Source organism: Parus major, chromosome 2 (genome assembly GCF_001522545.3).
Source record: "Parus major isolate Abel chromosome 2, Parus_major1.1, whole genome shotgun sequence".
Classification (NCBI taxonomy): domain Eukaryota; kingdom Metazoa; phylum Chordata; class Aves; order Passeriformes; family Paridae; genus Parus; species Parus major.
Window position 1 is genome coordinate 62,771,329 of NC_031769.1, and position 27,370 is coordinate 62,798,698.

A 27,370-nucleotide genomic window follows, 5' to 3' on the forward strand; every position below is an offset into this window, starting at 1 on the left:
ACCACAACACTCCAGAGAAAATATATTTCAGTTTTATTTTTAGGATGTGAAGAAAAATGTCATGGAAAAATGTCATCCAAAGCTAGCTCTCAACACCATGCTCTCCCTGTGGGGTGCTGCAGAAACAGTAATTTTGGTAAGAGTGACAGAATTATTGTAACTGTCAGGGAAACACTTTAGTCCCCTACAGATGCCTTAGGGCACTCAGGAAGACCTAGCTCTTTGCCTGCAATGATCTAAGACCACAGCCAGAGCAGAACCAAAGGAAATGAAGCAGGAGATGTGTATTTTCTCTTCCAGTCTAGAAGCTTTTTATTTATAAACTAAACAGGAGTTAAAAAAAAAGTACTGATGAAAGTTGAGCTTGATGTTATTATTCTGTGAATGACAATCTCAGCTGGAGATATGGATCTACCAAAAGATCTTCTAGATGGCTGCAGCAGGAAGCAAGGCGGGGAATACTTGCCTAGTTTTATTGTCCATTGTGGTGAGTGCATTATTGCCCAGAAAAGTAGCTGCAGGGGCTGTGTCCTACTGTTTGAATTCAAAACACACAAGTTATGGCCTTAAGGGGGTGAAAGTGCTCTAAGAAGACAAAACTGTCCTCTTGAATTCACTTTGTCCTTCTATAGATGCATGGCAAAAACTGTCTGCTAAGAGCACGCCTAAAGCAGTCAAGTTTGCTGCTCTCTAAATTTAGCTCCTGTGGAGAATATCATATTCCTATTAGCCTACACCTCTGAGTACTGGGGGCTCAGCTGTGAGAGACACCAACTCAGGATGTGCCTCTGGGGCACAAAGGGATGACCCAGCTGCATGCCCTGATCCAGGCTGGCACTCCCCTGCTGCTGCTGCTGCTTTAATGCCTTTGGCAGCACAGGAATGGTGAGGGTCACGGGCATTTTTGTGGACAAAGGAGGAAAGGGAGGGAGAAACTGCTTGAGGAAGCATGCCTAAATGAAGAGGAGAAAGCAAGAAAGAGCAAGAGCCAAAGGGAAATTTATGGTCCAGTTTGGAATGGTGAGGCAATATGCAGTTAACTTACTTGCCAGCACAAGACCTTGTCCAACACATTATTCTGCTCTAAGCTCACACAAAGGTTCCACAGGAAACCTCTAACCTTGCACAGACTTTTAATGTAATTTTTTTAGGCCAGCTAGGTTTAATATGAAATGAAGGAAAAGGTTAGATTTAGTAACATGAACAGGTCTTTTTGTGTACAAATTTCTAACCCTAATATGCATGCATTTTACATTAAGGAAGAGCACACATCACTGCCAAGCTAGTGATTCCCTGAAGAGCTGATGAATAAAGCAATAGAAATTGGTGAGATGCCTACAGTAAATAATTTGTGTGCCTTCCTGGTTCTCTAGTCAGGCAGATAAGAAATATGAGCTATTACAGTGGAAGAAGTAAGGCATTTCAAAATATTTTTTTTACCATGTATTTTTATTAGTAACATCCTTGTAGTGTTCTGTCACAACCAATGCCAATAATGTTAATGTTCTTTTTAGAGAAAGCAAAGCCTCAAGTTATAGTAAACAGAACTTACCTATTTAAGATTAATACTCTAAAAAAAGAGGTTCCAATTAATTTGTCTGCTTTTCATATTTGACCTGGTCATCTTCTTTATACCTTTGTTTTGTTGCCAACCTCAGGATGGGGGAGGCGATTGTCTGGCTTGAATTTGAAGTCAAAATAAAATCATAGGCTAATTCTTGTCAGATGCTAGACAAGAACTGAGTCTAAAATCTGAATTTGAAAGTCAAGTCTGTTTTATATGGCAAACATATTGAACAGTGGGCTTTATCCCATCACAGGTTTTAATTTGTGTCACCTTTTGTGACTACCAGTTTATTACACTCTTATGGGAACATAGCAAATAAAAATTATCTCTTTCTAAGACTTAGCAGGCATATGACAAGATAGAGCTGGGTTAGAGATAATTGTCTGCCTGCATTTAATTGCATTACAGCTGCCTTAAATGATAGAGAATAGACTCCGAAGACAAATAGCATAACTAGGCTGTTATATGAAATCTGCTTGACCTTTCATATGCCTTACTAATAAAAGTAGGCTGGGGGAAGTTAACCAAGGCTTTTGCTGACAGGGTTCCCAGAAGCTGTGTGCTTCTTTCTCTTTCTGTCTAGGGCTCAAGCACTGAATATTGCCATGTCAAATATTTTAGCCTTAATTCATTTTATACTCATATTTTGACATAAATTTTCCATTAAAAAAAAACACAACTCCATTTAAATTAGTTACTAATGGGACCAGGTAGAAATAGCTTTTGATTAAACAAGCATGTTCTCTGTATTTCTTATAGCCAGCTGTCTATAGCTAGTTTCTTGGCCAATAATAATTTAATCACAGAGAAGACCTTGGGCCTTCAAAGACTTTTTCAGTGACTAAGCAAACTTAACCAGCACTTAACCAGCTTCAACAGGGGCTGACCAGGTTTTGCCTTTTTGACAGAGAAGGTCACATGGCTATTTTCAGTTCTAGGGCATGCTGAAATCACTGGGTGAAGGCTTTAATGCACGTTAATGTTCATGGTAGCAAGGCTGAGAAGCAAGATTTACTGAACAAGTCCTGAAAGGTTGGAAAGGCTAAGATGAATGCTGAGGTGAAGGTCTTGCTTTGCAGAGAGGCATGCTGATCTCCAAGCACACACAGAACACGTCACTGGCAGCAGCAAGTGAGCTGTCCCAGGATAACGTCCCACTGAACACTGGCAAAGCCCCTGCCTGCCTCGGGCAGGCTGCACATGTGGAGATCTGCAGAAACGAAGAGCCACTCTGCCCTGCATGGCAGATTGGCAGCAGAGCTCAGAGCATAATGTGGTTTTCTGATTCCCAGCCCAGCTGCTTAGTCATCACTCTAATTTTAATCAACTTCAAAGTACAATGGTGAACAAAATTCAGAAATAAGTCCCACCCCTTGCTGCAATTTCTGCCAAAAAGGACCTTCTGTTACAAATTTAAGCAGTTGTGTAAGTGTGACAAAAAGCCTTTGGAGTAGACAGTGCAAACTCTGCAGAAAGAGGAGGGAATGACTGGTAAAAGAGCCCTCTTATTGATTTGTGTGGGTGTGGGCTGCACCTACTGACCAAAGCCCAGACTGGTTGCAAGCAAATACGCTTTAGATCATCACCTTAAATTTTATGCATAAGAAAAACTGAGCTCAGCTGAAGAGGAAGGAGATCTCAGACAACACAGGAAGTGTCTTGACTACCCTCCATTTGCCACTAGCAGGGTTCCAACACTAGCTTTGACTGCTCTTCTTGTCTACTGCTCTCCTGGGCTCCTTTTAGAACTAGCAATATTAATGACTAGTGTAGCCATCTGCAGGAGATTTCCTTGCTGAATTTCATCTATGTGAAATTTATCTGGTTAAGATGAATGGTTCCTCAAGAGCTATATTCTGTACTGAGCACTTCTTAAATACAGAAAGCTGGACACTTATCATGCACTGCCTAGCTAAAGCCTGCAAAAGAAAATTAATCTTGAAAATGGAAATAAAAATATCTCCAGTGATTTAGAAAGTCTTGCCTGTCATTGTTATTTCTACGGTTTACATATATTTCCTACATATTCCAACAGAGCAAAGAAAATAAGCACACTGATTTTTTAACACATTTATTGAAGCGATCTAACATCCTTGAACTGGTGTGACTGAAGGTCAACAAATCTTTCCCCTTCCCCCACTGTCTTCATCCTCCACTGAGGTAAATTATGGAGAAGTTCACCCAGAGCAGTGCACATGTGTGCATTGAAGAGTCTGTGCTGGGTAGTAGTCAGCTGTGATTGATCCCATCACCCAAAACCTGGTGAGTCACACAATCATTGGCAAAGGGGCTGTTACAAAAATGAGGCTGAGATATGAATTAGGTTGGTAACAGTTTAGACTTAATTTTGTTTCAAATGGCCTGCATTATCTGTGAATCAGATCTGTGTGCAATGAGGCTAAGGCTCTGGTAACAGAATTGGATAAATCCTGTCCATTTATGTTACTTCAAATATCCCTTCTCATATAAAATTATGGACACATTATCCAGCCAGGTAATTGCCTTTTTATAGATAATCATGTGAGTGAAACTTGACTGTCCAAATATTTATGTAAAGAAAATACCAGTAGTCAGAAATGCATGAATGAAATAAGGAGATGTTTTTCCAGACTAATATTTATGAAAGCCAGGTATGCAAAACTTTAATGCTAAAGTAACGTATCTATGCTTCTGTTTTGGGAAAATATGATAGTAGGAAAATATGCTAAAGCATGGGCTCCTCAAATCTATGATGCAGGGTGCTCTTTAATTTTCTGTTCATTATAACTTAAACATACAGGGGAGTATTGCCATTTGTAACACCAAAACAATGTCAAAGCCTCTTGATAATTTTGGATTAAAAATTTTTCCCAGTGCAGAAATGCTTCTCCCCTCTCCCTTCAGCTTTGCTCCATTTACGTCTCTGAGATCTCCCAAAAGCTTTGCTCAGAAGTATCCTGTTTGAGAAATGTCTAATACTACACAGTATTAGACTACTTCATACCTTTGGGTATGGGTTAATCTTTTTCATGTAATATTTTCAAAAGGAGCACATTTTAACACACTTCTTTATGGCTTCAGCCATAGCAGCTGTGTGCAGGACAGCTGATATAGAACATGGCTTGTCCAAGTTCCCAGCAGGAGTCTCTGAAAAAAGTAGTGAGCCAAGCTGTCCATCCCAGACCAACAACTTATACGGAGAAAAGACATCTAAAGCATGAGGCTTCAGTAATGAAAAGTCCTTGCAGAGGACTTAGACTTGAAAGTGAAAAGCAAGAGGGAGCAGTGTCCACTGATTGTAACCTTTTATCTCAGTTCATTCTTTGAGAAAGGCAAGTTCTGCAGTGCTGGTTCTCCTAGCTCTGAATTTCATGCAGATTTCTCCACACAAGATTCAGAGAAGTTTTAATATGCAAATGCACATTAGCTTCCAGAAGCTTAGATGAAGATATTACAAAGTCCAATCATGGTATTGCTGCTAGGTTTTCAGTCCCCAGATTATAACACTTTTATCTGAGAATGTGCTGAAATGGATAAGGCTCAGTATATGAATTTATGAGTATTTGTTTTTCTGGTCTGTTCAATACCAATTCTGCACTGTCATAAGTGACGAGAAGAACAATAGGACTACAGTTTTCTTTGCAGTATCTGCATTATTTTGTCTATACATCAAAAGAAATGAACGATGGGCATAGTTGTAACACAAACATGAGAATTTCCAGTAATATTCATTCAGGTATGAAAACAGTAACTGAATACCCAGCATTTTTGTACTTTCCAGACCTAGTTGAAATGTTGTAGGTATTTCACTGCTATGGATTTAGATGTGAACTTCATCAGAGTTCAAGGAATATTTGTACCCAAACACGTGATCTAGGCACATTTGTAGCTAACAGCATTATTAAAAATTAATCTTTATAAATACATAATCATATTTCTGTGTCAGGGCAACTTAAGTGGTTTCTGATCTCCTGCTGTTCTTCATAAAATGCTGCAATATGTTTTGTCCTTTTCTCAAAAAACCTTACTGCTGATGCTGTGGGTAACTGTTGACTAGTATTAAAATAATACAGTTAACAGGCAAGAGTTATGAAGTGTGTGTGCACACAGATGGGCAGAGAGAAAGAGGTGTAGAGAACCATGTTTTGTTGTTGAGAAGGGTTGCATTTTTTTGCTTTTAAAGAATGGTGGCTTTTGTCTTTCCAGTGCCAGTCTATTTTGTTACTAAGCAGTTATTTGCCTGTCCTGATGCAAGCACTCTATATATCTCCCAAGCTGAAGAAGAAGCACGGATTCTATAATTTAACTAAAAATTGCAATTATTTTGCCAAATCCTCTAATTAGCAGCTGGTATTTCAGCCATTGTCGGTCAGATACTGCTCTCAGCACACCAGAGCAATCCCTTTATTCTCAAGCAGGTCACAGAGATGCAATCAATGAAAGTATTTCCTCTTTACTCTCCTTTAATTAAGTAAAATAGAGTGGGGAAACCACATGACAACTATAAGACCACCATTAAAATGTCCAAAACCCTGAAACTGTTTTGCTAGAATTGTGGTAAAGTCAACTCAGAAAAGTATTATGTATTTTTTGATGGAGCATCCAATTTGCTGATTCTTATCTCACATACAAAGCCTGAGGTTTGGGTACACCTGGAACATGGCTTTGATGAGAACTGTCATACATAAAGCTCTCCAAGAATCTCAAAAGTGCTTCATTAACACCAAAGGGATCTAATTAACTATATTAACTATATCTACATGATATACCTCTAAAAACTGATGTCACAAAACCAAACCTATAGGTATATCTTTGAAGACATGATATTCTCAAACAGGAAGGTAGTCTAAATATTAATGCTGCCAAAGGGTTGTTAGCTCCTTAAGCCCAGCCACTGTGCTCACTAAGGCAAAAGCAGACTGTTATTTTATTCCCCCACCTTGGAATCACCAGGAACAGGTCCAGATAGCCACATCTTCACTACAAACAGAATTTCTTCAAACTGGCCTATGCCTGTAAGTAGCACACAGTAGCCAGCAGAAGTGGGATAGGTAAACACACACACACATCAACAAGACATCTGAGGTGCACTAAAAAAGCTTTATCAGGATTTACATTTCCCAGGAATCCACTATTTAAGAGTTTCTTTATTGTGTCTGTAAAAAAGATTGGTGCCTGACTGGATTTTATGTTTACCCTTCTCAAAGAGTTCACTCCATTTCCACCATGCTGCCCCACATTTTGTAGCCTCTTTGAGCTTAATGCACTGTGTGCAGGTCTGACAAGCTATGCTGTCAGATCCAGTTTGTGCAGTTTCACCCAGAATGTTCTCAGCAAGGTCTGAAGTCATTCACAACCCAATTCATTTACATTGACACTGGCACTTCACTCAGTAATGCTCAAGAATGCCCAGGAGTGTCCTGAGCCCCTCTGAACATGGTGGTGTGAAGCAACATCCAGGCACACAAAACACTAGGAGCTGGGGTGAAAGTTTTCACTTCTCCTAAGCTTCCTGGCCACTAAGCTTTTCATTTGTAACTAAATCCAGTAGGAACTGTTCATCAGAAACTCCTGCTGGGCTTTGACAATGCTAGAGAGGAGGAAAGAGCATATGATTGTGCCATTAATGTACTGCTGAAGAAAACATGGTATCCCTCCTTAAAGTCCCACTGAAATAAGTGGAGATGCAGGAATTAGGCACCTTCTTATACAGTGCCAGACACTACACATTCACTCTACATCTTACTGGTATTATCACAACTATATCACTGAGAGCCCTGCAAATCTAGTAAAATATTTTACTTTTAGAGACTTCTTAGTGTCTGTATTTTTGGAGAGAATTAATCACATAAGAAAAAAGGAGCCTAAATTACTCATCTCTCATTCCAAACCTAGAAGAAGCTGAAAACACAGACCTACTATTTTTATGTATTCCACTGCTTTTACTTCTGCTCGGGGTCATCCAATCCATAAATTCAATTCAAAAGTAATATAAAATATGCCTATGTTTACATAAAGCCTAAAAATGTTCTACAAATGGCAAGAATGGGAATGGCTTTGAAATTATATAGCAAAAGTAACAAATTAAAATAAAACATGAATAGTAAGAACTAGAATATACACCACTTTATGCCTCTCCAACTTGTTCCAGCTTACTGGGTTATGCAATATCTTTTATTTATATATCTCTATATATCTATATATATTGCCCTTGAATAAGCTGCTCTGGAAGCAAATTGAGTTGTTACATGTTTCTTTATACACTTAATCTCACAGAATAGATGCTCACATCAATCCACACCTAGCACATGCTGCAAAAATGTAATTTATGAGCTACATCTCTTCAGTATATGGATTTTGACTAGGTTTTTAAAACTAGCAAGAGGAAACTAAGAATGAATGCATGTGAGCATGTGTAAATGTGCAATGATCACAGCTGCTCATGCTTGTTTGTCTTCCTGCCATCTAGATTCAGCCTCTACTTTTTTCCTCAGGTAGCATATTGTCTGCCTCATAGTTTTTATCTTCAAGCACTGAGTAGAACTACACTTCAAATTAGGAATCAGCTTGATAATTAAAAGACCTGTACCTACACAGAATAAAATGAACAACGCACTTGAGGGCAAAATTTATGCTTTTCTTTACAATGTCAGTGCTATCCAATGATGGATTTAATAGCATATACCTAGACATAACTGCAAGCAAAATTTGACCTGAAATATCTGAAACAGAGGTGTAAAGCAAAGTACAACTTGATCTTATGTAAGCAAAAGTCAATTGTCATTTGATGCCTTGTGTTATCAAAGTGACACTGGTGCTAACTATTAAAAAATTGGGAAAGATCATAGTCCAAAATAAAATTAAGTGAAATCTTAGCCTAGGAATGATCTGTGGCTAGCATGACTTTAAGGCAATCTGTGCTTTGTTTATCCTCTCCTTGCCTGCCCACTGGGCTGCAGGACAGAAGACAAGCTGAGAAAATACTGTGAGCCAAGGAGTTGGCCTAGATGCCTGCCTGAGATACCTAAAGGCAACGAGCTTAGCTTTGGACGAGGCCCTGCTGTTTGTCTCTCGCAGTTTCTCTGTGGGAGGACTTCCGCAGGCATTTCACCTGATGTAAAAGGGCTGAAACGGGAGTCATGAGCAACACCAAGCCTCTTGTGCATGCTCTGTTCCTACCATGGGTATGGTCTTCTGCTGTCAGTTCTTGCAGTGAACATGATACTGTCAACATCTCTTTGGGACATGTCTGGCAGGAACAACTGGAGTCACAATTTACATTGTATTGAGGAAGCTGCCATCTCACTTCAGAATTCTGCCATGATATGCAGCATGGAAAAATGAAACAAAATTCTCCAGAGGTGCACTCTGAGCAATCTCAAAGCAGACAGTATTAAAAAGTTATAATAAAGCTCAGGTTATAATAAAATGCAGTGGCCCACCGGCTGCAGAGAATATCCTGTGGCACAAAAATGATTGCAAGCGCTTGGCAAGAAGAGACAGGTCAGTGTGCTCATGTTAGCTCAGGGCTGATTCCAATTTTTTAAAATCTTATCAATTTCCTAGCCTAATATTGAGTGAAAATTAATTAAAGTGGTGTTTGAATTTAAGTATTTCACCATAATATCAGCTATCCACTCAGTACAACACTGCTCTCGTCACAGACATACTGATTGTGGTTTACAGAGCACTTGCTGCTTCTCCACAGAGGGCTGATTGGTCCCATGATGATCATGCTCCTCCTGATTTCCAGCTGTTACATTTCATTAAGAGACAGCTAAAACTGTCTCAGTGGTTTCCTCATTTTACTTTTCCACATAAGCAGTTGGTTTGACTACCATGGGGATGCCAAGGAGTCAAGAACAGGATGAGAAGGTGGCTTATGAGAGTCTCTTCCTACACAGAGGTAGTCCCACTTCAAAAGGCTTTAGGAAACAGTCTCATGAGCAACTGAAAATGCCTAAATATCTCCTGGAGACTAATGGGACCAATGCATTAACATTATTCAAGCAAAATGAAACAGGAAAAATTAAGTAAACAATGAGCCAGAAATCAGCATTTTGTAAACAATCTCTTGTTTGTTATTCATCAACATAATTTTGTTCCACAGTAATCTCCTCTAATAAATGTGTGTGCATTTTTTTGTGCTATTCTTTCCTTGAGAGCATTACTTAAAATAGTTTTCTCACTATTTGGAGTGCCTTAGATACACAGCAGAAAGCCTCCTGCAGAAAGTCATCACTACATTTTTACAGAGGGTCAGGCCTGCTGTCACTGAAGGTGATTGAGATTTTACAACCAAGTTCAACAGACAAAAGGATGCTCTGTATCATCTGCTGCAGGCATGCAATGTAGTGAGCTTGAACATGTGTATAGATTCAAGGGGAAGAAAGTAGGACATAAGCATATATACATAAAGGTTTTACAGAAATAGCAGGTGTTAGATGAATAGGGAGACGCTACCATACTAGCTGCAAACCCACTATAATATGGAATCTAGGGCTCCTGAATATTAGCCCTCCTTTTATCCAGCTTCTCTGCAGCACAAGAGGCATCATTAGACCAGCAGCAGAAATACTTTGCTTAGCCCATACCTTGCCCCATATGCTTGAAAAAGCTACTGCTTTGCTCATCTTAACCTACAGGGAGTTTTGGACCAAGGACACACACCAATTTATTCATCATATGCATACTGGTACCATGTTTGCTCTGACACTGGCTAAGAGAGAGCTCTGCCCTTCTGGAGATACTGCTGGATTTATTAGATAGTGCAATCCTCAAAGCCCCTCTTCTGTTTCTCTCATTTATCTGTGCAGTGAACTATGATTTGGCCTACTTTCAATTAGCACAGAAGGGGAGCGTCTCAGCTCTCTTCCCCTGCGGCTTTTCTATCCTATGTATTTGCAATGTTCTCTTTTACAGCCTTTCCTTCTAGGGATGCAGGAAAGAAAACAGACCAATATAACTCATATTGCAGCATGGTGCAACAAGGTTGCTCCAATATACATGGTATTTCCTGGATGAAATGATGTTGCCAAGACAACAGATATCACAGGTAAAAACCACTCTTCCTCAGGGCACATAATCCCACAGATAAATTCTGAAGACCCTGGTCAAATACAAGTTCTTTTTCTCAGTGGTAATTTTGCTGATAAGAACACTAGAAGAAAGATGTCATGACTATGCTGAAGAGCTCACAGCCAGCTCAATTCAATAAATGAACCGGTGCCAGAAGACAAATGAACTGTAAAACAGTCATGTTTTCACTGGCAAAAGGGGCTCCAGGACTCTGGAGACCGATGTTAGGTGTCAGCACATGGGATTGCCAATGGGATGCTGTTAATGGTTCCTGACTGATGGGAGGCAGTAGCTAGGGGCTGGCTCATGACCTTCTACAAGAGCAGCTCAGGAAACTCCTTCTCAACAGATGAAAGAATACCAAAAATAATGCCCTGAGCAAAATGTGAATTAGCATTAATTTTGTTAATTTAGTGGCACCAATTCAAGCCTCAACTCCCTGCATTCAAAGGTGTAACAGTATGAATGACACAGCTGAGGCTTGGCTTGATCTAAGTGCAGTCACTCAAATGAGGGCAGCTGAGTTAAGCCAGTCTCACAATCCTTGCAGTGAAATCAGAAAATGGACTAATCTGCTAGACTAACAAATGGGGGGATTTTGATTGGTTTTGTCAGCTTCTTGCGGTGCATTTTAGCCTGCAGGAATGTTGTCTGCACATTAATGCCAGAAATACCACAGCGTCACTGGCCTCTCATTTCAGCACAATGCCTTTGCAGTTTCAGATGCAAAAAACCAACATCAATATTTAGAAGTAGCCATTCCAAACTGGAAACTTTCTGGGGCGTAAACATCACATCTAAATAAAAGATAGTGCATGGACTCAGTTACTAGCAGGGACAAGTATGTGTGCCAGAGCTCCTGCATGGCTGCTACTAGCATGAGAGTTCTGTGTTATGGAGATCAACAGTGAATGCCTGACTGACTGTGTGGTCAGTTCAGATCCATCACTAATTAGGAGTACCTGTCTCTGATTTCATTATTTTAATTTATAAACCAATACACATGGATTTTCTGTAATAATCTTCCAATGACAGATCTGCATTTGCCTGCAGAGAAACCTCCTGATCTCTCTCAGGGGTCTGATCCAAACCCTGCAAATGCCTGCAGAGTGAGCTTCACACCCTGGCTATTTTCAAAGCAAATGGAAGCATGAGGACATGCAAGGATTCTCTGTTGATCATAAGATCCCAAATTATTTCCATAAACAATTACTCAGAAGCTTCTTGTTCTGATGCTTATCTTCCTTACAGAAGTATATTTGATGAGAGATGTTGCAGATATTTTGGAGTTAATACTGAGGTTGTAAAAGGGTGCCATATGTGCTGCCACTCTTCTAAACTCAGCCTAAAACAAGAAGAGCCAAAGTATCGTTTTCTATAGCAGCCAGCCAATGTCTTGTTTTCTCCCATCACTCTCTGCACATTTTTAGGAGCACAGTGGCTTCCTTGGCTTTATATGCCTTCATTGGTAATTCCACTACCTCCTTCCAATTTTGGCAAACTTTGGTCAGGACAAAAGATCATAAATTTGTAATGTTTCTAAAGTTATGGAAGGCTGGTTAAGGAAACTTGATCCAAATTGCCATTCCTAGGCTTGCAATCAGACAGCAAAAGATTCAGGAAGGAGCAACGCATATAAAACTGTGTTTTGAAAGTTCTGTTCCCCATGGAATTATTGAGTTGTTTTTTTTCCACAACTATAAACTGGAATCCTTCAGCCTGAGGATCAAGATGATGTACAAGAAGCCACGAGCTGGTGAGAAAAAACACTACCACTCAGGCATGCAAACTGTAGCCCAAATGTCATCTAATATTTCACTAACAGTCAACTACATCTTTTTTTTTAACTGATGTTTTATCTACCTGTAGCATATTTTCTTATTAGATAGGAAATTAGGGAGGAATGCTACTATGACTGCTTAATACAGACTTGATCCTATGCCCACAAAAACCAGAGAGAACCAAATGATCATTTTCATGGGGCTTTTGATCAGGTCCATAAAGCACAAAGGCTATTAGATGTACATGTAGAATTTTGAAAATATAAGTGCCAGTACAGAAGTGTAAATGCAGTATTGATTCTTGATAGTGATAGAAATTCGAAGGCTTCAAAAGGTCTTGAGGCAGAAATTAACTCTGAAAGGTTGCAAGGGTGCTTTCTAAATATATGTGCACGCCCTAGAAACATTCTGCCTGCAGATAATGTTTATTACTGCAAAGATCTGAGCACCCACCAAGTCCCACAGTCTTCTTTTGGGAACAGAGCACCACAGAGAGGTGATTGTGCAGCTGGCAGAAGGCTTCCTGGCCAGTCTGTATGAGCAAAGGCTTTTGGTATTCAACAACTGCCTGCCAGGCACCCTGCGCTCAGTGAGGACAGGGACAGAATTCATCAGCTTCAGCAGGAAGAAAATCAAACCCATTGCCAACCATTTTCAGCACAAAATATATGTCACTGCCTTCAGGCAGAAGCATATCTGGGCCTTCTTTGGTCCTTCCTCAGAGTACTGCTTATCTGTGCACATTCAGCTGTCAGCCTCCTGCTAGTTTTAACTAAAGAATTAATGAAGAGCACATGGGGACCAAGAGCTTCCTGCAAAACATAGGGGAGGTGAGCAATTGGTATTTTCAGATTCAAGTGGTAGACAGTGGCAATCAAATTCCCTATTTTCTTTTAGAATAGGCAAATAATGCTGTTGGTTAAGTTTAAAAAGTATGATTCACCACAGCAAAAGAATGATATTTACAGCCTATTTTGATAAATAGAATTGTTTGGGATTGCCAGATTAACTTGGAGAGATGCAAATAGAACTCTGAGGATATAAAGGATCAATAGTGTTAATTACCAAATTAAAACATTTTAAAAATGAACTAAACTCTGTCCTTCAAAAATGAACATACACTCCCTCATCTGCAAAATAAGAGTCTAAGAAACTCCATTTTTCAATCTAAAAACATATACCTACTACTCTAGCAGGAACAAAAGGAATAGTGAGTCATGTTCAGCATCATGGATCTATTCTACCACCACTTTTATCTAAAAGTGTGGGATATCCTGTAGATAATAAGCAATTCAGATACAGTTAACAACAGATAGCATTATGTCTTCAGCCTACACAAACAAATAGCAATAACCAAAACAAGTCTTATTTTAACTACTTCTTTATACAGATACCATACTGCAGAACTGAAACATTAAACTGTATAAATAAAGAAAATTCTTAATATACAGAAAATATGTATGTTTCTTCAAATAGTGAATTTAACTTCTGAAAGGAATGAGTAATTTTCCCCCGTGCTTTTGGTTTCCAAGATTTTCTCCTAAATTTTAGAAATCCTTTTTATTACTATAATTCAAAAGTCTTTCTGAATTACTTGACTTTGTGAGCTACAGATCTGAAGAAAAGAAAGACCCTACACATGGATTGAAAAAAAAAAGTAAAGAAAAAAAAGGAAAAGAGGAGAGACCTGGTCAAATTGCAGTTAAATCCTGTAATGCTTAAGAGTCCAATATCTACAGGTGTTGTTTGCAACAAGACTGGGATGGGTTAGCAGCAGAATTTGGCAGAGAACTTTCTCACTTCATTAAATGTTCTTATCACCACCTTGGACTTCCTTTGCCCAGTCCCTCAGGCAGCCCAAGAAGTCAGGTGCAGCTTTCACCAAACAGAGCCTTTAGAACCCATCTCTTGAGACACCTCAGGCTGTCTGATCTACTCTTTCCTGCTCATTAGCTCCTGTGTTGACTTACACGGGTGCTCAGGAAGAGCAATCTGAATCAGTAATTCAAGGAGGATCACCAATGCCACATTAAACACTTATGTGGACACTTTAATTCAGAACTAAATTTGTCTTAGTGAATTAAAATAAAACAAATGAGTTTATGAACTGCATAAACATCCACCCAAGGGTTTATGATGCTATAAATAATCAGTTTCATATTTATGGTTTAAATAATTCAAGTTACAATGTATAAACAAGGCCTAGAAAAAACAAGACTTAGACCAAGGTTTCTACAAAATTGCTCTTCATAAGCTGTCTTTGATTTCCAATTCATAATCTGTGTTTTCCTTTTAAACCTCTGTATATAGGGCAATTCACTTTCTCTTTCTAGCAACTGTTTATTATTCCTCAACATACTAGCCCCAGCATCCCTGGAAAGAACTGATGAAGTTAATGGTTTTGTCTGGGTGATTGCCATCCATGTTTCAGATCCCCGCAGACCTGGAATTGTCATCTCTGCTGTCAATACCCTATACATCTAACTGTATGTGCCTTTTTAATGCAGCTCATGGACATGGAAATAAAGGGCAACTACCGTGATTAAAAAGTCCCATCAGATTAGACCCACTAGGCTGCATGCTCACATGACCATACCAACCCATTTCCCAATCACAACATGGGTCACATGTCACAGCAGGACTCGCTCGAGGTACTGCCGTGCTGGCCTCGGGGATTCCTGCTTCATTTCCCCCCTGCGGGAAACACTGAGCGAGAGCAAAACAGTATTCTAGGAATAAAACTTCCTCAACAGCACTTCTCAGTGAAAGCATCATTGCAAAGACAAATTTCCTCATGGCTTCATGTCACTCTGAAATGTGATTTTCTCCTGTGCCTTTACAAAGGCAGTGGAAACCCAAAGAACAAAAGCCAGCAGTCTGAGAAATATTAATTAATATCCCTGCTTCACATGCAATCTAAAAATAAAATGCAGCTTCACAACATTTTGTTGTTAAATGAAATAACCTGTAAGGACAGAGTCTGATGAAGATGCTCCATTAATGAGTCATTGCAATAGAAGCTGAGGATATACAACAACTTTTTACACATAAATGAGCTTATTCCAAACACACATCTCTCCCCACCACCAGATATTCCATTATTTCTGATGTGTTGCTTAAACACTTAAGCTACAAACAGCATCTATTTTCAATCGCCCCAATTTGTACTTTTTCTAATGGATTAATTGTATTATATTATTTTAACATGAATCCACTGTTGTAGAATTATGTTGCAGCATTACAGTTTGGGTGGCCTCATATAATCTTCACACAGCAGCTGGAAATGTAATTAGCATAAAATCCGAACAGCCTCATTAAACATCTCTTTCCTGTAAGAAGGGACACATTTAGAGGCCTCATTTCACACGTTCCATTACAGCTGGCACGGGGCTAGAACAATCCCCAAACGCATTTTTCAGCCCAGCTAAGCAAAGCCCACTTCTTAAACCCTGGAAATGTTCTGCAGCAGATCTCAGGAAGATACATTGATACTGCTCTGTAGTGGAATACACGCTCCCAGGGGAGTGATTATTTCCTCCATTTTTGAACTAGGAGCTTCCAGTTGGCAATTCAAGTATAAAAATAGACAACTGCTTTCACTGCCTTCCTTGTACAAATCAAATCTGCAACTTCTGAATGCATTTTCATTCTTTCAATCTCCTTAAAATGACAAATCTGAAAATGCTGGCAATTTAAAATACCAGCAATAGAGAGGCAAACATCACCCATTCCTTTCCCTTGCTATTAAGTTTCTTCTGCCACCCTAAGCTTTGGGCTGTTTATCTAATTGTGAGGCTGAAAATGACCACTGACTTTAAAAATCTCTGTGAATTCTTGGTTCCACAGCAGTAAGAAGATACACAAGATAGATTGCTCCCTCTATGGAATGGCAAAAGATGAAAATTTTTAAAAGTTGTCTACACATTCGCATGAATTCTGGTACATTTTTCTGGCCAGTTTCTCAAAAGACATTAAGAAAATGTCAGTGCATACAAAGAGAAGTTATATGCTATCCTAGAATTTATTTTTTTTTCCACTTTCAAAATTCAAAATACATCAAGTGTACATTTTTGGATCAATGCAAAAAATAAAACGGCATATGGATTTTAATTTTTATTCAGTCCTTGAATGCAAGCAGTGTAGCACTTCAACAGACCTAAGATTCAAATATTTTCCTGTCTACCAGGCCATTTTATGTTTGAAATTCAGGTTTTTAACTATGCTAAATAATATCTAGTTCAAATTTCAAACAGTTTTTGTGTAAATTTTCACAAAAACTCTTCTAAGATTCATCTAGAAGACACTGAAATATAATAATATTTTTTTATTATTTTTCTTCATGTATAAATATTTGCTTCATCCAATGTGCATTCAGGAGCAGCCCAAGTTCCTTCAAAATGCTGCTTTTCTTCAGACAATGACATCTTCTGCTTCTCTCAAAAAATCACAACACAGTGAACATAGCAGCCCTTTCAAACTCTGAAAAGTGTGGTTGTATTGCTGATTTTTAATAAAACCAGAACTCTTTTTCAGCAAGTTTGGACTTAGTTTTACAACAGTGCTATTTTTCTCTCTTCTCCCAAAATCCTGGAAATGATCAGTGACTTTTAGCAATGTCTTAATGCTGTATGAGCTGCTCCAGCTCCACAAAAATACCTGACTTGGACCAGCATGAGGATTGCCTGCTTGCTGTTTCACTTCAAAAGGGCCCCTGGGAGTTTTACACAGAGGTATTCACAGGTTTCATCATGGAGAGGAACAGGAGGGACTCAGGTATTTCAGCCTTCAGGGTGGCTTCAGACCCAGCTACCCTGGGTAGCTACACCCTGCTCTCTCTAAACACTGATACAGAATTCAAAACTGTATTTCCAAGTCATCAGAATTTGAGTGTCAGGGAAGAAAAAAACATAATTACTTCTCCATATCTAAACCTAGAGACAGTCTGGTTTGAAAGTATAAGAGGAATTGTAACTGAAACATTAATACCTTTCATATGGGATCACAGCAGATATTAAATAAAACTCAGAAGAACAGAATGGAACCATAAAGTGCTTTAAAACAGTTATCCCTGTTAGACAATAATCCACACAAAACCACACTTTTCCATGAAAATAGAACTTCTGCAGATAGATGTCAATAACCTGGCACTTGGGAAAACCACACTGAGTCTCACCCCACAGACCACCTCCCCAGAAGTACAGGCAGGGGTGAGGGCAGGTGTGTGTGTCTGCAGGCTGTGCTTCTCCTTCATTTCCCCGGGCAAAGGTCTCACTGAAATAGCATGACCACTTTAATACCCTAAGGGTTTTACATGAAAAAACACAAGAGGCAGTTACTGGCAAAGCAGAAGGTTTAAGAGAAGCACTGGCAACATACAATTGAATTTCTCCCAACTGGAATATTCTGGAAAGAAAGGTTCAAAATATTTACCTGTTGTAGTTAGAAATAATCAGCATTAGGAATCAAATGATCTGGGTATGGTTTATGAATAACAGTTTCTTTAATTGAACAGCTTTACCACATTTTGTTTTCTTCATATTACTCATCAGAAGCACTGAAAAATCCTTGCCTGTAAGTGTTGCCAATTTAAGCAATCCCCTCTGCTGACTGGGGGACTAAACTTACATAAACACACTGACATATTATTTTTTTTATAGAGTATCTTTCAAAAAAATCTGGTTGGAAAAACCAAAGCACCAAGGTTTAACAAGTGGAAAAAAAATTCTGGCACAAAATTAATATATTTTTTAAAGCATATTTTGGGAGTGAGGCAGCTAAAGTTTGGATGACTCAACTTTGTTGTGGCTCACCTATTATCTTTAAATGGCTTGAGAGAGAGTGAAAGCAAATGGAAGAGCATGTTATGCCCTCCTCATGAAGTGAACTGAAAAAATCCATATGCTCCCTTTTGTGGCGTTGTCTACACTGTTTGGCATAAATCTTTAGATGCAGAGTGCAGACTTCATCTATTTCTATTTAACAGAGTAATTGCTAGCAAGAGAAGATTGTCATCCTCTGTACAGATAACTATTAAAAGCGTCTTGTGGCCCTTAGGCAGCAGACCAAACCTGCCCTGAATGTCCTTTTTCCCCAAGCCAACTGATGATGCTTGCCTCACAATGGTTTGCCTTTTGGCTCTTCTGATACTCTGGTCTACTTCATCCCCCATCTTTATCCTTTCAACTTTCCAGTCCTACACTTTGAGACAGGTTCTTGAACACCAGTCTCTACAGTTTTACCTAAGCCAATGAAACCTTAAATGAAACAGGAGCAGACCTTCTCTCTTCTCAGGAAGGTACCCCAACCATGAGGTTAGAAAGTCGGAGTTGTGTCTTCCTGTGGTCACAGAACAGGACGTGGCTCACTAGCTCACCCATGGGTTTTGGGATGGGAACTGTGGCACAGAGGAATGATCACTGCCCTGTGGAGGAGGGTTGTTAGTATTTCTAGGAAGGGAAACTGGGACACAAATAAAAGGAGGTTTCAATGTACCTAGGAGGAAAAGCTGAGTTCAAAAGATTTCCTTTTCTCTCTTTAATATTATTGGTTGTCTCAGACAACCATCTACTTGGCAACAGAGCTGCTGAGGAGGTTTCTTCTGACACAGCTCCTTCTCTGCTCATTGTATAGGCTACCAGTGGACCTAACCCAAATACTGCTGAATCCTCTGCTCTCCTACTTACAGCTGAGCTTTCTTTACACCCCTTAATTTCTCACCATTTTCCGCTTTTCTCTTGTCATTCCAACTAGTGGAATGTACTTCATACATAAGTTACATACTTCCTTCTCCCTTTTGCCTGAGCACGGCAATTCAGGAAGCAAGGATGGTGGAAGACAGATGCACCAATTCTTTAAAATGAAGGCCACCAGAAACTGGAAATGACAAAACAAGACATTTTTCTCTACTCAAACTCCTCCAAGCAGCTGAAACATCTCTTTTCTGAAAGGTTGCAAACAGTTGGCTTTTGATGGAAGTAGTGATAAAAAACCTTCAACAATAATTCAAGTAAGCACAGAATCTATTTCCCCTCAAGCTTCTTTATTTCAGAAGCAGTTCCTTCCCCAAAACATCTCCAGGAAATGACATTTCAGCATTTGTACAGCACTGCAATAAAACAGAAACACACCCAGGAACATTTTTCAAGTTCACAGCAAGGTGAGGAGAAGATCAAGGTACTAAAAAAAATTACAGAGGTCTAGCAGAGGAGACAGTCAGCTTGCTCTCTTGCTTTCTGCTTTGCTGGTTCCCAGAGAGCCCACTGTGGCTTTTAAAACCTTGACCAGTCTTCTAGAGCCATCCCAGCTGCACCCAGACAAGGAAATGTGCTTGGGAAAAGAAAATTCTGTTTCTTCCTGACTTCTTCTGCCATGAGACTGCTCCTTGTCAGCTCTAAGAAACCATCCTCTCAACAAATAGAATTTTGCCATTTAGATATTTGCCTGTTCTCCCAACTTTTATAATACTTCTCATTTTTTTGAGGGGGCCTTGGCCCCTGCATGGAAATAAAGGTTTCCACACTTCATGTAAAAATCTTATCTAAGTTTAAAATACATACAGCATACCTTTGACTGTAGAATGAATAACAGTGTGGCAGAGTTTGGTTTCTTTGTCTAACTTCAGTGTCTAAAGGGTTTATGTTGTACTGTGGGATTCTCATCACTCATCAAAGAACTTTCAGTAGGATGTCCTGTGATAAAATGATTTGCAGACCTGATACCGAAAACCACTTTGTGCTGGTGGGAACTTCACTTCTGTCCAGGAGGAGAATTACTGTGAGAATTAACTTGTTTCTGTTCCTGCTGTGGTACACTGGTGTCCCTCACAGAGTGTAATCTCCCTGTTTTTCTGACATTTTGCCTAGTCAAAGCCTGTCTTTAATTCACAGTGCAATTCTTTACACCGCCTTAGCACACCACCTTCCAGTAGAAGAGGTTGCTCAGGTCAAACTCAATGGCTCATCTGGTGCCCATTGCAAATAGATCACCCTAACCACGATCTTCTCTACCTGCTCTGGCTGCTTTATGAAATACCTAATGATGATCTAACTGGCAGACCAGCTGTGAGACAAAGGCATGAATTGTCTGCATCAAACCCCATGACTCTTACCTTTGTTTCCAAGTCAGCACCAAGGCAATGTCAGACTTTGGACCCTTCTACAAAGTCACACTGCTTGTCAGTGACAACACAATAACAAATTTGGAGGATGGGGGACTTAATACACTCAAATATCACACTTTGAGTATTGATGTGCTGAGAGGAGTCATATATAATAAGCATAACATTGAGGTCCTCTATCTATCACATACTGTCTCACCTCACACAATTACCAGGTGTCAGAAAATAACTTTTCCTATTACCTAAAAGTTTGTTTTTTTTTTCTCACTGACTGCTGAACTGTATTTTAAAACATTAATCTCTGAATAAATAAGCAGAGCTTTTAGTCTGATAAGATACGGATACACAATGTTAGCACTTGGAAATACCAAGAAAAAGGCAAACTTTCAACCTTATTTATCAGCCTGACTCTCTCTTTCTTCCTGTCCTCTACCAGAGAAGAATCTCCCATTAATTTCAGAGGAAATTTCATCAGATTAGGCCATGTGTTTTGACCTTTAATACTTTTGACATTAAAAATAATTGAGTCCATTGTTGCAGCAAATAAGGGCCTAATAAAATACTTGTATTAGTATCTATTTTTTGATAATTACTGATGTTCTATACAGGTGGGAAAGCTTGGGTACATGCCTGCAGGACACTAATGGGAATGTTTTTTTTCCAAGTGTCATATTTATCAGGGCACTAGAAGAAAATAAACCTGTATTATGAAGTTTCATGCTGGCTCTCATTATGCCATCTCAAAACCTTGTCCTTTGATTTATTGGAAAGATTAAATATATTTTCTCAGTGAGATCAGAGATACTAGACAAGAGGTCATGGAAATGCTGGCAGAAAAATGCTAGTTTTCCATGTGTCAAATTTTTTGTACTACACATTCAAGGTTCAACCAGTGCTTCTTAATTGCTGGGGTCTTGCAGGATGGTGGTGAATTCCTGTTCCTTAGAGTTGGGGATGATGGAAACTGTGAGGTCCCAGCTCTCACACAATCTACAAGTAAATCTCTATCCCTGCCTTCCACAGGGTGCTCAGGAAATTTGACATCCTTGTCAATTTTGCTGCAGTTAGTAGCAGGGGAGCTGACAGGAATACCAATTTTGAAGAGCAGCTGCAGGATACTGTTAACTTAGTAGAAATAAAAATTTTTCTAAAAAAAAAGAGAAAGGTTTTGGATTCAACTGAGATCAAACCCAGTACTGTGACTGAGAAATGTTCCTGGAAACCCAGCTTTTAAATTGATTTTTCAGACACTGAACTCACTCTTACTGAGGGGAGAAGATATGCTGGCATGTCTGGTAAAACTTCTTATTCCTCTCAGAAGAGAAAATACATGTTTTCAGCCTGGTTTTGTTTTGCAAATATTTTGGTAATGGGGCAAATCTAAGCAACACATCTTGTCATGCCTAGAGTGGATTATGGAGCCATATTCCATCCAGCTCCAAACCAGTCAGTCTAACCACAGAAGTATGCAGCTCAGCCTCACCAGCTGGAGCTGCAGGAACCATAAAAATCAACAGTAAGCAAGCTTTGGCAGCCCTCCTGAACAGCCATGGTTATTCTCCTAGCTGTAACCAACCAAGCCAGCATGCTGAAACTAGATTCAAAGTAGTTATCACCACAGTGTCCACATATCCCTAAGAGCTACACAGTTTTCATGGAAATCCTGCTACACTATGATTATGACTGATGCAGAACACGAAAGACAAGTCTTTTGTTTTGCAGAAAGATGTCTTTTTTGGTGACAATAGCTTCTCAGCTGTCAAGTCAAAAAATATGGTCATCACTCAGAGCGATATAGCCATCTATTCCAGTTTTTTCCATTAGTTTTTGGCTGACGAATCAGAAAACAGCCTAAACGGCACACAGTAAAGAACTCATTCAGGTACAAACCCTGAAAACACTTATTCTGCATTTAAACTCATTCAAGAATTCACACTTAGTTAAATGAGATGTCTCACCCCACTGTGGGCCATTTTCAGGAATACAGGATTTGGAGTGCCACAGGTACACCTAAGTAGTGCCTAAAAGCTTCCACTGTGCAATACACAGAGCACAAAAGCAACTGGATTGTAAACTCAAGCCTCTTTTGGCACTTGAAGGAGCAAGATACTCACTGCTTTTTTTCTAGTTCTAGTGAGAACATTAAGAAATCTGGAGAAACTCCACGTTTTCTCACAGATAATCCAGGTTAATGACTTGCAAAATCAAATGTAGTAATTTACCATCATGAACAAACAAAGAGAAGAAACCTTTTAAACAGATTGCAAAGCTTTCACCACATGCATCAGTGCCTTGATCTGGATTCTTGCTCAGACCAATTTATGTTATAAACCCACATTTTTTTCAATTTTCCATATTTTTTTTTAATAAAATGGGTCTTTGACTGGAAGTGTGAGAAACCAATGGCAAAAGGAGGGGTGTGGCAGGAAGTGAGATTTGGTTTTCTCAAAAAAACAAGGGAGACATCATTCCTGCCCAGTGGAACGAATAATTTCTGGTTATGCAAGTTACTCAACACAGTGTCAACGTCTTTATCCTGTATTTTTGTCAGTCCTTTGTCACTCACAGGAACTTCAGTGTGGCTAAATCGGCCATTAGCATGATCTTTTTGTACTGCTTTTTCCTTTACTCATAATCTACTGAATCAATATTCAAAGATTTCTTCTGGGTTAGGCTCTAGCTTTAGTAGCAGAACCTGAAAACACAGCTTTGGTGAGCTGCTGCTTCAATTGTAGTGCACCCAATGGGTTGCTTTGGGTTTTTTAAAGAAAAGATTGGTAACAGAGTTAAAGATCTCCTCTTAGAATCTGAGGAATGTCTCCAAGCCAAGCTTTAAGAGTTGAAATACATATAAACTGAGGTTTTATTACAAACTTTCAGCCTTGATGAGCAAATGTTCCAGATTAATAAACCGACCCCAATGCGGCTGTTACCTGCTGAAGTATGTTTAAATTTTTCACTCTTCTTCTTCCTCCATTTCCATGGCTTAAAAAGTCTCCCAAGAGTGGCAAATTTGCTCCTTCTTCTGATTGGAGGCGTGTGAGTCCCAGGTACTAGAGAATCTGAACGCATTGCAGCCAGTCTTTCTACCTCTTCAGCTGTAATTTCAGCAAGAAAAAGAGAAAAAAACATGAAAGGTGAGAAGTGAAATAAATGCTTTAATAAGTTATCAGAAAAATACACAGATGGCCAAAATTTTTCATGGACACAGAGAAGAGTAACAAAGAGAAAAAGCTGTATTCTTTCTTACTTCAACATTCTTTTATTTTCTTTTAGTGAAATTGTTAATCTACTGTAAATAACAGTAGTAACAACAAGATTCAACATAATATGAGTTATTATGTTATAAAAGTTATGACTTTTAACAAATTGTTCTACATTGCTCTAGACAGCTGGCAGTTCAGCCATCAGCCATTCATGGGGAAGTGTGACAGAGAATGGTGAAGAGAAAGCTCAAAAACAAGGATGCAATATAATTTAAAAGAAATATTACAAGTTTGATTTTTTTTATTGCAATGGAAAGAGATATTTACTTGAATTAATATTTATTAAGAGCAAGGACCCTTTGGTACTATTACCATATCCATTAAAATTGCTTGGGTTACAAAAAGGAGTTAGATTCAGAACTTCCTAGTAAGAGGGTGCTAAAAAAATCACAGAATCATAGAATTGTTCAGGATGAAAGAGATGTCTAAGATCGGGTCCAACCATTAACCCAGCACTGCCAAGTCCATCCATAAACCAATCCCCAAGTGCCAGATCTACACATCTTTTAAATCCTTCCGAAGATGGTGACTGCACCACTACCCTGACAGCCTGTTCCCGTGCTTTACAACCCTTTTCATGAAAAAATTTGTCCTAACATGCATTCTCAAAGCTCCCTAGTGCCACTTGAGGCCATTTCCTCTAGTCCTACCACTGGTTACCTAGGAGGTTTACCTCCACCTGGCTACATCTAGCTACATTCACCCTCCTTTTACGTGCTTCTAGAGAGCAATAAGATCCGCCCTGAGCCTCCTTTTCTCCAGGCTACCTCAGATACTCATGGTAAGACCTGTACTCCAGAACCTTTACCAGCCCTTCTCCAGCATCCCAGTGTCTTTCTTGTAGTGAGGGGCCCAAATATAGTCCCATTTTTCTGCCCACTCTCTGCCCTCCCATTCTTGTGCTTAGCTTTTAACAATTAAACTTTTAATTTTGGATTTTAATATAGTCTCCACTTAGGGCTGAATTCCCTTGAAGGGGATAAAGGTTTTCACTGAGCTTTTGTTCTTAAGATTTCCGTTATCTACAACCTTTACCCTGTAATACATCATGATAGTCTCAATACTGAAAAAACCCCAAACCCCAAAACCCTGAAGAATTTAATTTACCCTTTCTACCTGATGAGAACAAGAGAAGTCTGTAACTCTAGGGATGGTCGCTTGATGTAGCTATATTGCATGGTCCCCCCCCCCTCACACATTTGCAAGGCAAAATTTATGGTGATAGTTTGGGAAATAACATCTCTGTCATTAGAGGCACAGAGAGAGGAAAGCCAGGACCACAAATAAAACACCAGCAGAGGGAAGGTACCAGCCACAAGAGAGGTTGATGTCTCTGTGCCACAGCTGCCAGGGATGCAAGAGGGTCTCCCTGCCTTGGGCTGAAGCATGCAGCTCTCTCCCTAAAATAAGCATCTGCATAGTTCAGTCAGCATACAAGTGTATGGTGCTGTTGTGTCTTTTTGGCTTTTGTTTTTTTAAGTCGTTGGTGTTTGGTTTTTGTTTTTTTAAGGGATACTAGTTCCCAGACTTATGTTGCAATGTGACACTGCCACTAACACTGATTTTGAGTGGTTTGCACACACAGTCTGGATCCATAAAGACAGGATGCAGATTGTCATCTCTCCTCCTCTGAAGACAACAGCCCAATGTTTCTATCCACCTCTAGTATCAAATATTAGCCTCAGGCATGAGCATGGGCTCAGGAACCTCAGCAAGAACACTGCTTTGAAGGAATGAGCACGCCCACTCCACACTGACAGAATCACCAGAGATTTTGGCTGGCAAATTCTTATGTATCTCAATGGAATTTTTTTTGAGGCTTTAAATGAGCCAAATTTAGGTTGGTTTTCATGGGAACAGGCAGAGATGCATTTCTAACACAAAGGAGGTTTCATTTTCAGAATTCCAGCTGAACTACTATTTGAGTCCCTCAGGTTTTTCCATGAAGGTTGGTTATTTTGTTATTGCTCTTTTGTTTGTTTTGAATGCTAACAAACAACGCAATCTTTTCTCCTGTACAATATCAATGCCAGATACAGCTGCCTGTAACTCTCCAAAGAAGAAAAAGCTAGCCAGCAAGATAGAGTGAGCCCAGATATTTCAGTGTAAATGGTTAAAAACTACTGTTCTTTGGGGTAATGGAGAAAAAGACAGACATTTCTGAGAACAACTCTTTTCAATTTAAAGCAGAGGGAATAAAAGATAATCCGGCCAAACCATTTCATTCTGTTCCAGCTCTTTGTGCCTGACTGCCTGGAGAAATACCTTCTTACCCAAAGAACCCATTACAAGGCTCTGTCCTGTACAGGAGCTGGGACATGCTGTGTCAAGGCTGGGAATTGCCTGGTTATGCTGAATAAACCACATGGGTAAAAAGAAGAGGAAATCAGAAATTTCCTTATACTTTCTGATTTTACAGGAGCCCGATAGGCCTCAAAGACCAGCACAGGGTACAGACCACTGCCCCCTCTATGCACATCCAAAGGGACCACTCCTTTCCCCCTTCCTCCATTTTTGAGATGTCTCTAGTTCAAGCACTTAAGATCCCACTGTGTTCCATGGCTGTGATTTTTTAGAGATGCTGCTAAAAGTAGTGGGCTGGTATTGCCTTTGGTGTCTTATTTGGGGCATACAGGAAGTGGCCCATTGAGCAAACTGGGAATGATAGGCTACTGCTGCTGTTGAATTAGTCTTCCTGCTATAAACCTAGAGCTGAAACCTACTGAAATTTCTCTTGCTGCTTACCCTCTCTGCTTTTCACCATCACTGAACCAAGATCTCTGCTACCCAGGTGCCTTTGTTATGAAATCTCAGAGCTGCAAAAACTTCTCTTTGCTAGCTGGTCCTAACTGGTATTGCTGAGACCATTTCCTGGAGAACTGACATTCCTTAAAGACACTCTCACAACATACACGCAACTCTGTCCCACACCAGCTGTGCTCTCACTGCCCCTGGGGAAGCTTTTCCCACTCAGGGTAAATGAGTATAGATTTACAGTCAGGCAAAACTAACAGTGGAGTCAAAAAGAATTTTTACCCGGAGGGTGGGTTCACAGAAAGCCAAACACAGTGTCAAAGCCATTTCCATATTTTGACTGCTTTTCCCTAAATTTCAGTATTGTCTCACACACAAATCTGTGGCCTCAGAGTCATGCAGTACCTGACATCAGTCATGAAAGTATCCCTTCTCTCCTTCATCCTCTCCAAACACACACACAGTTCCAAGCTAATGCAAGTAACAGCTCTTTTTCCTTCTCATTCGCATTTCTCAGAAGGACATGATTTTTTTCATGAGAAAAGCTCTCAAGAGCACTGCTAATTCAAAGCATAATAATCACTGGCTAGGAATAAACCACATTAGCATAAAGCCATGACAGTTTTAATACGGCAAGAATAAAAGCAGACCATGATGCAAGAAGCAAATGCCAGAATTCTGCACTCTTCTCTGCTGCTGCATCTTTTGCTCAAGTTGGCCGGATTTCTCTGTCTTTTTTGGCTCATAATAACTATTGACTGGCTGTGGGCTGTGACACCCACTGCTGACAGCAGGCTCCGTAGGCTGATTTCACACCTTCGCTGTTCCC

General features: G+C 39.6%; 1 protein-coding gene across 7 annotated transcripts in view; it reads right to left on the reverse strand.

Annotated features, from left to right (window-relative positions):
* Positions 1-27,370, reverse strand: part of PHACTR1 (phosphatase and actin regulator 1) — a 297,287-nt gene that overhangs the window by 96,966 nt on the left and 172,951 nt on the right. For all 7 annotated transcript variants that reach the window (XM_015617571.3, XM_015617569.3, XM_015617568.3 and 4 more), the window contains one exon: positions 23,455-23,619. In XM_015617571.3, the coding sequence (XP_015473057.1) occupies positions 23,455-23,619 (165 nt within the window). The remainder of the gene's footprint in view (positions 1-23,454; positions 23,620-27,370) is intronic.